Source organism: Papio anubis, chromosome 16 (assembly GCF_008728515.1).
Source record: "Papio anubis isolate 15944 chromosome 16, Panubis1.0, whole genome shotgun sequence".
NCBI classification, from domain to species: domain Eukaryota; kingdom Metazoa; phylum Chordata; class Mammalia; order Primates; family Cercopithecidae; genus Papio; species Papio anubis.
In genome coordinates, this window is record NC_044991.1 from 61,931,108 (window position 1) to 61,944,562 (window position 13,455).

The following is a 13,455-nucleotide window of genomic DNA, read 5'->3' on the forward strand; positions in this document are numbered from 1 at the left end:
GAGAACGATAGGAGTGGAGGTAGGAGAGAACTGAAAGCCCACTACTTGCTGGTGGCTATGGACAAGTCACTCAAGTCATGCACCTCACCTTCCTCATTCTAGTAATGGAGCTAATCCCTAACTGGTGGGATAGGGGTACAAGGATTCCATGAGGTGATGTGCACCCAGTGCACTATAGGTACTCGCTCCAACTTATTTCTATTCCTTTTCCATCGTAGCCAGGGCTGAGACCCTCTTCCATCCCATAGCTCCCTTCTCTGAGTGTTATTAGATGTGAACCTAGGTCCCTAAATGGCCTAAAGGTCCTAGGTGTTTGTGAACAGTAAAGAAATAGTCTGGTACCTTGACTATTATGCTGTATTCACAATATGTTTTTTAAAGTTTATTCATTCAATATTTTTTTAGTACCTGCTACTGTGCACTAGGAGTATAACCCTTTTAAAAGTCTGTGTGATAATATTAAAAACTGACCATTTTATTGTTCTGTTTAAAATACATGGTTCACTGATGCCAACATAATAAACATCCAAGTTCCTTGTGGTGTTTAAAGGCCTACATGATCCACAATCCCATCTTTTGTGTAAATAAAAAACCAAATATATAGATAAAATGATGATATATGCAACAAATGTTTATGATTACAGAAGTTACTCTTGGGGAAGGATACTGAAGATGGGAATGAAATGGGGTGGGAGTTTTTTTGCTTTGAAATTTTTACCACTTACATGTATTTCCTTTTTAGAAATCAATACATAAACCAGGAGTGCTCGTGCATGCCTGTAAGCCTAGCTATTCAGAAGGCTGAGGCAGGAGGATCACTTAGAGCCCAGAAGTTCAAAGCTGCAGTATGATTGCAATATGAATAGCCAGTGCACTCCAGGCTGGGCAACACAGAAAGACCCTGTCTCTAAAAAAAATTAACATCTATATTTTGAAATGAAAAGGAAAAATTACAGGGAGATAGGAATGGGAAAGGGGACTTTTTTATTTTTCCTCACTATTGCTTTTTTTTTTTTTTTTTTTTTACCATGAACATGTAACTTTTGTTTTTGTCTGTTTTTGAGACAGAGTCTCTCTGTCGCCCAGGCTGGAGTGCAGTGGCACAATCTCAGCTCACTGCAACCTCCACCTCCCAGGTCCGGCCTCAGTCTCCTGAGTAGCTGGGGTTACAGGCGCACGCCACCATGCCTAGTTAATTTTTTATATTTTTAGTAGAGGCAAGGTCTCACCATGTTGGCCAGTCTGGTCTTGAACTCCTGACCTCAGGTGATCTGCCTGTCTCGGCCTCCCAAAGTGGTAGTATTACAGGCATAAGCAACTGCACCCTGCTGTTTTTAAACTTTACCTTCAAAAAAAGATTATCTTCTGAGAATCTCCCTCACTTGATAATGCTTGCCTCTAACCCTCAACACCAGCACCAAAGAGTCTGTAAATAAATAAAACTGGAATTCATCCAAACAAACAGATGTTAAACACCCACTGTGGGCACAGAACTCTCCTTGGCCCCTAGAAACGTCTTTTGTTGTTGTTGTTGTTAATAGAGACAAGGTCTTGCTATGTTTCCCAGGCTGTTCTTGAACTCCTGGGCTCAAACAATCTTCCCGCCTCAGCCTCCCAAAGTGTTGGGATTACAGGCGTGAGCCACTGCACCCAGCATTAGAAGCTTCAAAAGAAGTGCGGGAAAGGGTTTTGAACTTATATTTATTGATGCTGACTACATATTAAGCATTTTACATATATTCCCTCATTGAAGTGTTCCCAAGACTTTATGAAATAGGTCCCACTCTCCCCACTTTACAGATGATAAAACTAAGACCAAGAAAGGTGACATTGCCCATCTCAGGTCATAAAATGAGTAAGTGGGCCAGGTTTGGTGGCTCATGTCTATAATCTCAGCACATTGGGAGGCCGAGGTGGCAGGATTGTTTGAGCCCAGGTGTTCAAGACCAGCCTGGGCAACATGTGACTCCTGTCTCTACAAAAAAATTTTTTTTAATTAGCCAGGCATGGTGGTGTGCACCTGTTGTCCCAACTACTTGGAAGGCTGAGGTAAGAGCATCACTTGAGCCTGGGAGTTTGAGGCTGCAGTGAGCCATGATCACACCACTGCCCTCCAGCCTGGGTGACAGGGTGAAACCCTGTCTCAAAAAATTTAAAGTAAAATATAAAATAAAATAAAATGAATAAGTGGCAGAACCAAGAGTCTGTGTAACTAGAAAGCCTCCTTCCCATTGCTCCACATGGCATCAAGAGCCATTTCTACCCTTAGAAACCAACCTTACAAGCTAATTTTTGTTGCTATTTCTTGGTACTTATTGTTTTGTTTATGAGACATAGTTTTCCTACCAGGCTGGAATGCAGTGGTGCAATTTCGGCTCACTGCAACCTCCGCCTTTGGCTTCAAGCAATTCTCATGCCTCAGCCTCCCAAGAAGCTGGGATTATAGGCATGCGCTACCATCCCAGCTAATTTTTGTATTTTTAGTAGAGACGGGGTTGCACTATGTTGGCCAGGCTGGTCTCAAACTCCTGGCCTCAAGCAATCCGCCCGTCTTGGCCTCCCAAAGTGCTGGCATTACAGACGTGAGCCACCGTGCCCGGCCCTAGGTACGGTTTAATTTGTTTTCTCCAGTCAGATATAAGAAAACGGGAGATAAAGGTGACACGCCCCTATCATAGCTATTCAAGACTCTCTACTCCACCAGTCCATCATAAAGTTATTCATTTATACAATAAAAATATTTACTGAGTACCTACCATGTGCACTGTGGAACAGCTAGGGCAATAATAGTGTTGATTTTACTGATTGGGAAGAGCAACAGCAGGATACTGGGAAAAGATTAATTTGCAACCAGATTAAGATGGGAGAAAAGATGAGAAGTTCAATTTTGGTTATTATAAATTTGTGGGAGACCAGAAGAAGATGTCTGGAGGCAGTTGGCCTAGTAGATATCTAATTTTTACCTTCAGGGCTCATCCCTGGTATCTGCTTAGATACCACTTCTTATTCAATTTTCTTTTAAGGAACATTCTTTCTCCTCAGCCCACTCCCTCATCCCTGACCAAAGTATACAACTCAGACTTGACCAATCAGAACAGGTACCTCTGTGCAGTAACAGGCATGTGAACAAAATTCAGGCCAATAAGACCCAAACTTTCTTCTTTTGCTGGAACTATTGGGAAAGAGAAAGGCTCTCTTTCTATTACACTTAAGTTGCTAAGTTAATAGGATGTAAGCCTGTAGCTGCTGGGGGCATCTTGCCCCCAATAAAATGGGAGGCCTTCTGACAATGAAGCCCACCGAAAGAAGGCAGAGAAAAAGATGGAGAAAAGTCCATTCCTTTTTAGGTACCTTAATCCAGCTATGCCTGAAACCCATATCCCTGGACTTTTCAGTCGTGCTACCCAGTAAAATTCTCTTTTTTGATGTAGCTCAGTTAAGCTGGGTTTATGACAAAATAATCATGAACAGAATTGATTATATAAGTCCAGAGTCTAGGAGAGTGATCTTGGCTAGAAGTTAGGGTCATCCCTGGCTTGTCGTTTACTCCCTTAAGGGGAGAGTCACTAAAAAAATAAAATAAAAATAAATATATATAATATAAATTGTATATGTATACATAATTTTGAGACAGTGTCTCACTCTGTTGCCCAGGCTAGAGTGCAGTGGTATAATCTCAGCTCACTGTAGCCTCAACCTTCAGGGCTCAAGCCATCTGCCCACCTCAGCCTCCCGAGTAGCTGGGACTACAGGCATGCACCACCACGCCTGGCTAATTTTTGTATTTTTTGTAGAGACAGGGTTTTGCCATGTTGCCCAGGCTGGTTTTGAATTCCTGAGCTCAAGCAATCTGCCCACCTCAGCCTCTCAAAATGCTAGGATTACAGGTGTTTGCCACCATGCCCGGCAGAATCACCAAAGATACTTGAACCAGGGAGTGACATGACCAGAAGTGCAGGGCGATAGATGGACTGGGGTGGGGACAGGGGCAAGAGGTAGGAGGTAGGAGGTGCCTATGAATAATATTGATAAGAGAGCTTGGTGGTTTAGTCTACAGTGGTGATGACAGGGATGATGAGTAGGAATCTGAAAGACACTTAGGAGGGGTGCAGAGAGCACTTGATCACCATTTGGAAGTGAGAAGAAAAGGAGTCCAGCATGCCATTCGTTCTTGGCAGACTGGATGAATGGCAGTGTCATTAATGGAGAATGGCAGTGGAGGAAGAGCAGGTGCATGGGGAAGGGATATGATGAATTCAGCATAGAACACGCTAGAGATGAGGCACTTGCAGGACATCTGAAGACACAGGCCTGGGAGAGAAAGGAACACATGAGCTTAGAGCTCAGAAGAAAGAAAGTATTTCCCAACCTTGGAATGATCACTGTCTAGCTCGCTTTCCCACAGAGCCTGATGTGGGATGCCTGGCACTTGGGTTTAGGGAATGGCAGGCCAGAGGCAAGCTGGGCACAACCAAGGTCCTGGCTAAGAGGATGGTGCTGTGCCACTAGATGGCATTACCAGGTTGAGAACACAGGAGGCCATGTCAGCCTGCAGTCTGGTCCAGGTGAACCAAGGGAGTCTTGGGGCTTGGAAGTAGGATTAGGAGACATGGCATTCGTATGATTACACTGATATGATGGCAACACACAAACCTGGCGCATAAATTTGGCATAAGTTATAAGCTCCCAGAAGCTCAGATGACTAGGATCTTTGCTAGATTTCCGTACAGGTGAGGACAGAGCCTGTACTGAACTTCCCAAAATACTCCCTGAGGTTTTGGAACTTGCTCTCTCCTACCATTATTTCATCCTGAGATCTTCTCTCTCATGCATTTATTCATTCAACAATTATTAATTGAGCACCCAATAAATATATAGAGATGAGGTTTTGGGTTTTTTTAAATTTGTCTTTTTTTTTTTTTTTTTTTTGGAGACAGAGTCTCACTCTGTTGCCCAGGCTGGAGTGCAATGGCACGATCTTGGCTCACTGCAACTTCTGCCTCCCAGGTTCAAGTGATTCTCCCTGCCTCAGCCTCCTGAGTAGCTGGGATTATAGACACCTGCCAGCAGGCCCGGCTAATTTTTTTTTTGTACTTTTTGTAGAGACGGGGTTTTGTCATGTTGGGCAGGCTGTTTTTGAACTCCTGACCTCAGGCAATCCACCCGCCTTGGCATCCCAGAGTGCTGGGATTACAGGCATGAGCTACCACGCCCAGCCGGTGTTTTTTTTTTTTTTTTTTGAGACTGAGTCTCACTCTGTCGCCCAGGCTGGAGTGCAGTGGCATGATCTCAGCTCACTGTAACCTCTGCCTCCCCGGTTCGAGTGATTCTCCTGCCTCAGCCTCCCGAGTAGCTAGGATTACAGGCACCCGCCACCATGCCCAGCTAATTTTTGTATTTTTAGTAGAGATGGGTTTTCACCATGTTGGCCAGGCTGGTCTTGAACTCCTGACCTCAAGTGATCCACCTGCCTCAGGCATGAGCTACCGCGCCCGGCCTAGGGAAAAGGTCTTGATGCTGGAGAAAGGAGAGTGAACAAAACAATCATGATCCCTGCCCTCATGGGGCTTACAGACAAGGAGTAATCAGATAATTGCACAAATAGGCTGGGCGCCTATTTGTGCCCATAATAGCAGCCTGTAATCCCAGCACTTTGGGAGGGGGAGGCAGGAGGATCACGAGGTCAGGAGATCGAGACCATCCTGGCTTACATGGTGAAACCCCGTCTCTACTAAAAATACAAAAAATTAGCTGGGCGCGGTGGCGGGCGCCTGTAGTCCCAGCTACTCGGGAGGCTGAGGCAGGAGAATGGCGTGAACCCGGGAGGTGGAGCTTGCAGCGAGCTGAGATCGTGCCACTGCACTCCAGCCGGAGTGACAGAGCGAGACTCTGTCTCAAAAAAAAAAAAAAAAAAAAAGATAATTGCACAAATAAATAATCACAGATTTTGGTAAATACTAAGACACTTACAAAGGGCCAGAAGAAAACATGTCAGGCAGTTCCAATCTCTAGGTCAAAAGAGACAAGCATTCTCTGTTGAGCTGGAAGAGGAAACTAAGGCCCAGGACAGGGTAGGTGTGCCCATTGTCACTCAGTGAGTCAGGGCTGTATTAGGACCAGAAGCCTCACTCCTGACTACTGAATAAAAGGCCTAGCTTCAGGCTGATATCCATCACCACACATCTTCCCACTCCTCTCCCTGCTACCTCCTGATTCCACTCCCTTTGGAAAATAAGTTTTGATCTGCAGCCCTGACATTTGATGCCCATAAACCTCTCAACCCCATCCTCATTATCTCCTCACCCCCACCCCATATAGAGTGCAGTCCAGTCAGGTTGGTTAGGGCCAGATGACCAGAAAGTGTAGAGGAGAAGAGAATTTGGGGCTTTCAGACTGGGAGCAGCTAGGGAAGGGCCAGGCCAGAAAAGCAGCATCTGCCAGGCTGGGAAGAGACAAGGCTCAAGTGCAGGCACTGCGAGGAAGCGCGAGTGAGGCAGAAGGATGCTCTAATGCCAGGAAGTGACGTGCAGGGACAGAGGGATGGGGGATGAAGGATGAAGAATGGAGGGGAGGATGGAGCTGGGCCACATGGCTAGGAGGAAGAGCAGCACGGAAGGAATGCACAGAGAGCTCTTTGCCCCCAAGTTCTTCCAATCCCTATCTCCTCCCTCTCTACTCCCACTTCTCACAATTCCAGCAGAGGGCTGAGGGGAACACAGTAAAATTCTGGAGACTGCTTCCTAGCGAGCAGAGTACCTTACTAATACCCCGGCCAGATCCATGGCTTGGAGAGAGGTGGGGTAATCCACAGGACAGTGAAGGCGTTCTAGTCCCCAAGGACTTTGAGAGGTCATGCAGTCCATGCCTCAGTCTCCCAATACCCAGCAGAGGGGAATCATATTCTCTTTACCCCTCCCTACACATGAAGAGATTCTCCGCTTCTCTCAGACCCTCTGCTTCCCACAATCCCTGGCTGTGGGGAACTTCTCTTAAGGCATAGATTGGATCCCTCTTGCTGCAGTCTCTGACTTGGTTTCTCGTATCCTGTCCTCTGTGGCTAGAGAAAGGCCTCTTCTGGGTGATCACAGAGGTTCCTTAGGATCTCCCCTCCAACATTCCTTCATCCTTAGTTGGTTCTTCCCAGAAGGTAAGCCCAATCCCTTCTACTGCAGTCCCTAGCACGCTCCCCGTTGTCGCATCCTACGCCTCCAAGGCAGAAATGCACCCCTTCCCCACCAAATAATTAACAGAGACAAGGGAGAAGAATGGAGAGGTCCAAGAAGATGGGGATGAATTAAGGAGACGGAGCTGGAGGTGGATGCTCTACACAGAAGAAGGAAGACCGGGACTTCCCAAGGCAGGGCAGGGACGGGGCCAGCGGGCCTCACCGGTGTCGGGGTCTCCTAGAAAGGCGTCCTCGTCCTTGCGGCCCCTCAGCGGGGCCGCGGGCGCCGGCTCGTCCTCCGGCAGCCGCGGGAAGCTGGTGATGCTCATGTAGTCCACTGGCGAGTAGGCGCCCAGGGCGCTCTCCTGGCTGGCCTCGTTCTCCGCCGCCATCCTCGCCCGCGCCCCCCAGCAGCGCAGCGCCTGCCGGAAGTGGCTGCGGCGGGGGAGTGGGAGGGCGGAGGGCGGGGCCTGAGCTTCGGGACAGCCGGGAGGGGGCGCCTCACCCCGCCCTTGGCTATGTCCCGGTCTGACTCGCCCCCGCCTGCTCAGCGCTGTCAGGCTGCAGCTGGCACGCAGGTGCGCGTAGATGGAGAGCCAGGAAGGCAGCGCAGGGTCGAGGGGAGAGCGCGGAGCAAGCGAGACTTCAGTGGCTCTGCACTTTACGCAGCTCAGGGACCAAACCCCTTCCTCCTTCCAGTCTGAATCCAGCTAGTATCCTCCTCAAATCCCGGGCTTCCTTTTCGGACCCCAGACCCTTTCACTGACCGCAAATCCCTCTAGACCCCGATCCTGTCTCTGAACCCAAACTCCTCGGACCCCGGACCCCTCCTTGAACTCCGAGATCCTCCTCCTCCGATTTTAGACTCCTCCTCCGACCTTAGACCTCTTTTTCAACTTCAGACTCTGTCTTCACCCGCAGGCCCTTTTGAAAACCCCAGCCCATACTTCGTCCCCAGGCCTCTTTGACTGCAGACTCCTCTTTGGAGAACAGTTCCCTCCCCTGACCTCAGATCCCTTCCCGCACCCCGACACTTCTGACTCCTCTTTCAACCTCATTCTCAAACTTTAGTGTGTGTTAGGATCCTTGAAAGCGGATCCCCAGATTCCACTCCAGAGATCATGATTCAGTAGGCTGGGATGAAGTCCTTGGAACCTGAATATTTACCATCATTTTAAGGGTTTTTGATGTGGTTCTGGAAAGGACACTTTGAGAAAGAAGGAGTGGTGGTAGTGGTGGTAGGGCAGGAATGGGCCAAGGTGGGGAATAGGTCTCCATAGTCTAAATGTCTGGGTTCTATTCTGCTACCGCTCAAACACTGCGTAATCTTGGGCAAGACAATTAATCTCCCTATCAGTTTCCCCATCTGTGAAATGGAAAGAATAATAGTACCCATTTTAGAGGGTTGTCATGAGGATTAAGTAACAGAATGGAAAGCAATTAGTATAGGGCTTGGCACCTACTCAATAAATAGTATCATCATCATCATCATCATCATCATCATCATTGCCTTAATCTGGTAAACTCATTCCCTCCAAACCCATCCATCCTCTCTCCACTTAGAAATTCCAACCATGCTACAGCTTGTACTACTTCTCCATATCCAAGGATGAGGGAGGTTCCTTCTCTTACGAGGTCTCTGGTCCAAACTTTCATTGTGAAGTCCACAGGAAGAGAGAGGGGGCTGGTGAAGCCTCTATACACACATTCTTTCTCTTCCCAACCCCAGACCAGTCTCGGATAGCCTGAAGTGCTTGAAAAATCTACTATATGCACAGCAGCTGCAGTAGCAACTATAGACAGGAGGGGGAAGCAGTGTGTCGGAAACAGCTCTGGGGTTTGGTGGTAGGACTTGGGAGAGAGGATAGGAAGGAGAGGGCTACTCAGAACTGTGTGGTAGGAGTGCCCAAGGAGGGTAACAGTCTATCACCAAAATGTGTACCCATTGTGTGTGCCTCTCCCCACCCCAGAGAGTTTTTATCTCCTCAGTGATGTCTGTAGGGTCTATTACACTACCCTGAGGTCTAATCCCTCCAGTGGGACCTTTCTCCACTCAATGAGGTCTGCACCTTCTCAGTGATGTCCACTCCCACAGTGTAGCTGGCGGCTCCTCAGTGGGGTTTGAGTCCTCTGGTAGGGTCCATGTCTCCTTAGTAAAATCTATATCCTCTGTATCTCCTAGGGGAAATCCATGTCTCCTCACTAGGGTAAGTGCCCTTCAATGCCATTCATGTCCTATTAGCAGGGCCCAGGGCCCTTCAGTCGGATCTGAGAACCCCCAGCAACATCTGTGCTCCCTTAGTGGAGTCCATGTACTGTCAGTGAAGTGTGTGTCCCTTCGGTGCAGTGAATGTCTCCTTGATGAAAGTATCTGACCCCTTGGTGGGGTCCATGTCCACTCCAAGAGGTCTGTACTCCTTCAGCAGGCCCTGAGATTCCCTCCCTCCTCAGGTTTGGGCAGACTCTCGGTCTCCCATGGGAAGATTTTTTTTTTCAGCTTAGGGTGTGCAAGGTTTACAGTCAGCTGGGCAAAGAGCAGGGAAGTAGGTGGGAAGGGAGGCTGGGCTAGATGGGGTCACAAGGCCTGTGTAAGCTTCAAGAGGTGGGAGCTGCCTGTTTCAGGCCTCAGAATCACTCTTGCAGTTAGAGATTTAAGAATCCTTCCTGCCTTGACAGCCAGTCTGTGAACTGATGGGTGAGGTGAGTCCTTCTTCATGGTGAGTGCAGGTGAGAGATGGAAGAGGGTCCTGCCTGACTTCTTTCTGGGGTGGAGGGGCTAGAGGGAAGCTAGAGGTAATTAAGCCCAGGTTGTGGTGGTGGTGGTGGGGGTTTCCCTTGGTGAAGTAAAGAGATTGTGAAGGAAAGAAGAGAATGTGGGCTGGGTGCGGTGGCTCATGCCTTTAATCCTAGCACTTTGGGAGCCCAAGGCGGGCAGATCACCTGAGGTCAGGAGTTCAAGATCAGCCTGGACAACATGGTGAAATCCAATCTCTACTAAAAATACAAAAATTAACTAGGCGTGGTGGCGTGCACCTGTAATTCCAGCTACTCGGGAGGCTGAGGCAGGAAAATTGCTTGAATCCAGGAGGCAGAGGTTGCAGTGAGCCGAGATCGAGCCATTGCATTCCAGCCTGGGCGACAGAGCGAGAGACTCCGTCTCAAAACAAAAACAAAAAACAAGAATGTGAATGATTTTTCCTATTTGCACAGACTGATATTTTACAAGCCTTAGCTTCAAGCCTGATGAGGAAGTAAAACCAAATCTGTAGTCAAGGAACCTAGCTTTGACCCTAACTTGATCGTCATTTGCTCTCTGACTTTGCACCAGTTCCTTCCCTTTCCTGGGTTTGCCATTTGTGCAATTAGGAAGTGGGTTTATTATAAAAAACCTGAATGTGTCTCCTAGTCTTCACTTATTGAGTCTTGTACTTTAGATCTGGATGGAGATTTGTGAAGGCAAGGAGATTGAAGACATGTCCTCATAAGAGGGAGAAAATCTGAGCTGGCTCCAGGGTGAACAGAGAGAGGGTGCTGTCACCAGAGCATGCCCTCAAGGTCATGGGAGAAGTTTTTCCGGAGGACGGAATGTGGGTGTGGCTCAGAGAAGAGGGAACTAGAGGAAAGGGTGTCACCTGAAAGGGACCCTACCCCACATGGCTTTCCAACTCAATGGGGTGATAGTCAGGACTGTGCAATCAGATCAGGGGGCGGCTCCGCTATGGACCTTACTCAACTCCTCTCCTTAGTCCAGCCCCTTCCCTTTCGATCCCCGCCCTAACCCAACCCCTTATCTGTCACTCCAAGATCCCACCCCACTCTGGTCACTCCATGGCTCTGCCTCCTCTCCTGTCATAACCAGCCGGGTTACTCCCCATCACTCCATGGGCCCACCTCCTCTCCTGTCCCGCCTGGCCCCGCCCCTCCTCTGGCATTCTACGGTTCCACCCTCTCACTCGTCGCACCCGGCCCCGCCCCTTCTGCTTTCACTCTACGGCGTCACTCCTTCCGGCAAGTCAGCTCCGCCCCTATCCCGCGACTTTTCCTTATAGTATTTCTGTCCTTGCTAACCTCGATCCCGCCCCAACCAGGCATGGTCCCGTCCCTCTGGCACCGCCCACCCGCCAGACCAAGCCACGCCCCCACTCGCCAGGCCCCGCCCCTCCTCGGAGGCCCCGCCTCTATGTCGGCCTGTTTTCCCAGTCCCGGCACCCGCCGCGACCGCAAAGGCGGCCACGGTTCTAGGAACTTGACGTGATGGGGCTTCCTGAGGAGCGGGGCCGGAGCGGCAGCGGCAGCCGGGGCCAGGAGGAAGCGGGAGCCGGAGGCCGGGCGCGGAGTTGGTCTCCGCCGCCCGAGGTCAGCCGCTCCGCGCACGTCCCCTCGCTGCAGCGCTACCGCGAGCTGCACCGGCGCTCCGTGGAGGAGCCGCGGGGTGAGGCCCGGCCCGGGTGGGCCTCGGGGTGTCAGTGAGGAGAGGAGTGGGGGCTCCCTGGGGGAATCTGGGGCTCCCTTGGGAAGCTGAGGGGTCCGTGAGGAGATGGAGGTTCTATGAAGGAAGAATTGCGGTTCTTTGAAGATGGAAAAGGGATTCCGGGAGGAGACGAGGCTTACATGGGAGCTGGGGAGTTCCTGGAGACTTGAAGGGTCCGTGGGGGAGATGTGGGTTTTTGCGAGGAGACGCGAGATTCCGTGAGGGAAGAAGTGAGGTTCGTTGAGGTTGGGACGGGAGGTCGGCCAGGAGAGTGAAAGTTTCGTGGGAAGAGAAGGGGAGTTCCTGAGGCGAAAAGAGGGTCTCTAAGGGGCGACGGGAGCTTTGAGGGGAGGAGGGCCACCAATAGAACTTTCTTTGCTTCCCTTTCACACCAGCTCGGCCGCTGCCTCCTGAGGTCTTTAACTTGTGAACTGTTGAGGGCAATAACGGGTCTGGTTCCCATCTTGGGGTCCTCAGATTAGTAATCAAGAACTGATCTATTTTTAGTATATCGGACATCCCAATAGAAATTACGCGGTATAAGACTCAACGAGTTACTACGATGTCAAGTTTTTTTTTTTTTTTTTTTTTTTAACTTGGGCTGGGATTGTATTAATAATAATTCAGAAGTTCTGATAGATGGTTCCATGTCTGTTAAAATGTATGAGGAAAATCGGCTGGCAGCGGTGGCTCACGCCTGTAATCCCAGCACTTTGGGAGGCCGAGGCGGGCGGATCACTTGAAGTCAGGAGTTCGAGACCAGCCTGGCCAACATGGTGAAAACCCCGTCTCTACTAAAAATACAAAAATTAGCCGGGTGTGGTGGCGGGCACCTGTAATCCCAGCTACTCGGGAGGCTGAGACAGGAGAATTGCTTGAACCCAGGAGGCAGAGGTTGCAGTGAACCAAGATCACGTCACTGCACTCCAGCCTGGGCGACAGAGCAAGACTTCGTCTCAAAAAAAAAAAAAAAAAAAGGAAAATCCCCCTACCCTTGCCCTCAGTCTGGGTAAAGGATATATATATATTTATATATATATATTGTTTGTTTGTTTGTTTTGAGACAAGGTGTTGCTCTGTCACCCATGCTGGAGTGCAGTAGCTCGTTCTAGGCTCACTATAGCCTCCAACTCCTGGGCTCATGTGACCTTTCCGCTTCAGCCTCCTGGGTAGCTGGGACTACAGGCGGACGCCATGACACCCAGCTAATTTTTTGTACTTTTGGAGAGATGAGGTTTTGTCGTGTTGCCCAGGCTGGTCTTGGACTCCTGGCCTCAGGCTTTCCTCCTGCCTTGGCCTCCCAAAGTGCTGGGATTACATGTGCATGAGCTATCACGCCTGGCCAAGGAGTCAAAATTGCACCCGCATTGGGAAGCAGCATGATGTTTGGTTGTGGGACAAGCATGGGCCATGACTCAAATCCAGAAAAATGTAGATGTAGACCCTGACTCTGCTATTCATTTACTGTGGGGTCTTAAGGCAAATTTTTAAGCCTATCTGAGATTCCTTTTCTTCCATCTATAAGATAGGACTAGTAATACTTGTCTAATGGGTTTGTATGAGGACTAAAGTGTGTAATAAGTAGGCACTATAATATGCCTGATGCACAGTACACATTCAATAAATAGTAGTTAGTCTGATACAATATAAATTAAGCAATTACCAAGTAATGCAAGACAGGATTCAATCAAGTGTAAAGTGGTGGAGTTGGGATTTGAACCAAGACAGTTTGACTGCAGAATCCATATCCTAATAGCAGTGCTATTCCTCTTCCATGACCCCACAGGATGCATTTCACCAAATTCCGTCAAATACAGGA

At 49.1% G+C, this 13,455-nt stretch overlaps 2 protein-coding genes across 17 annotated transcripts in view; one reads left to right on the plus strand and one right to left on the minus strand.

The window, feature by feature from the left end:
* GGT7 (gamma-glutamyltransferase 7) overlaps positions 1–7,602 on the minus strand; it is a 28,411-nt gene extending 20,809 nt beyond the window's left edge. For 5 of the 6 annotated variants that reach the window (XR_652382.3, XM_009216261.2, XM_009216260.2 and 2 more), the window contains exon 1: positions 7,389–7,602. Coding sequence is in view for 4 of the 6 variants with exons in the window: in XM_009216261.2 (XP_009214525.1) it covers positions 7,389–7,557 (169 nt within the window). In the remaining 2 variants the exon portion in view is untranslated. The remainder of the gene's footprint in view (positions 1–7,388) is intronic. The other variant, XM_021921106.1, reaches the window with a different exon arrangement.
* Positions 7,603–9,700: 2,098 nt separating this feature from the next.
* ACSS2 (acyl-CoA synthetase short chain family member 2) overlaps positions 9,701–13,455 on the plus strand; it is a 51,496-nt gene continuing 47,741 nt past the window's right edge. For 7 of the 11 annotated variants that reach the window (XM_031656693.1, XM_031656699.1, XM_031656697.1 and 4 more), the window contains exon 1: positions 11,215–11,597. In XM_031656693.1, coding sequence (XP_031512553.1) covers positions 11,420–11,597 — 178 coding nt within the window. In that variant the 5' untranslated portion in view covers positions 11,215–11,419. Of the gene's footprint in view, positions 9,893–11,214; positions 11,598–13,455 lie in introns of those variants that run through there. The other 4 variants (XM_031656696.1, XM_031656698.1, XM_031656701.1 and 1 more) reach the window with 3 other exon arrangements.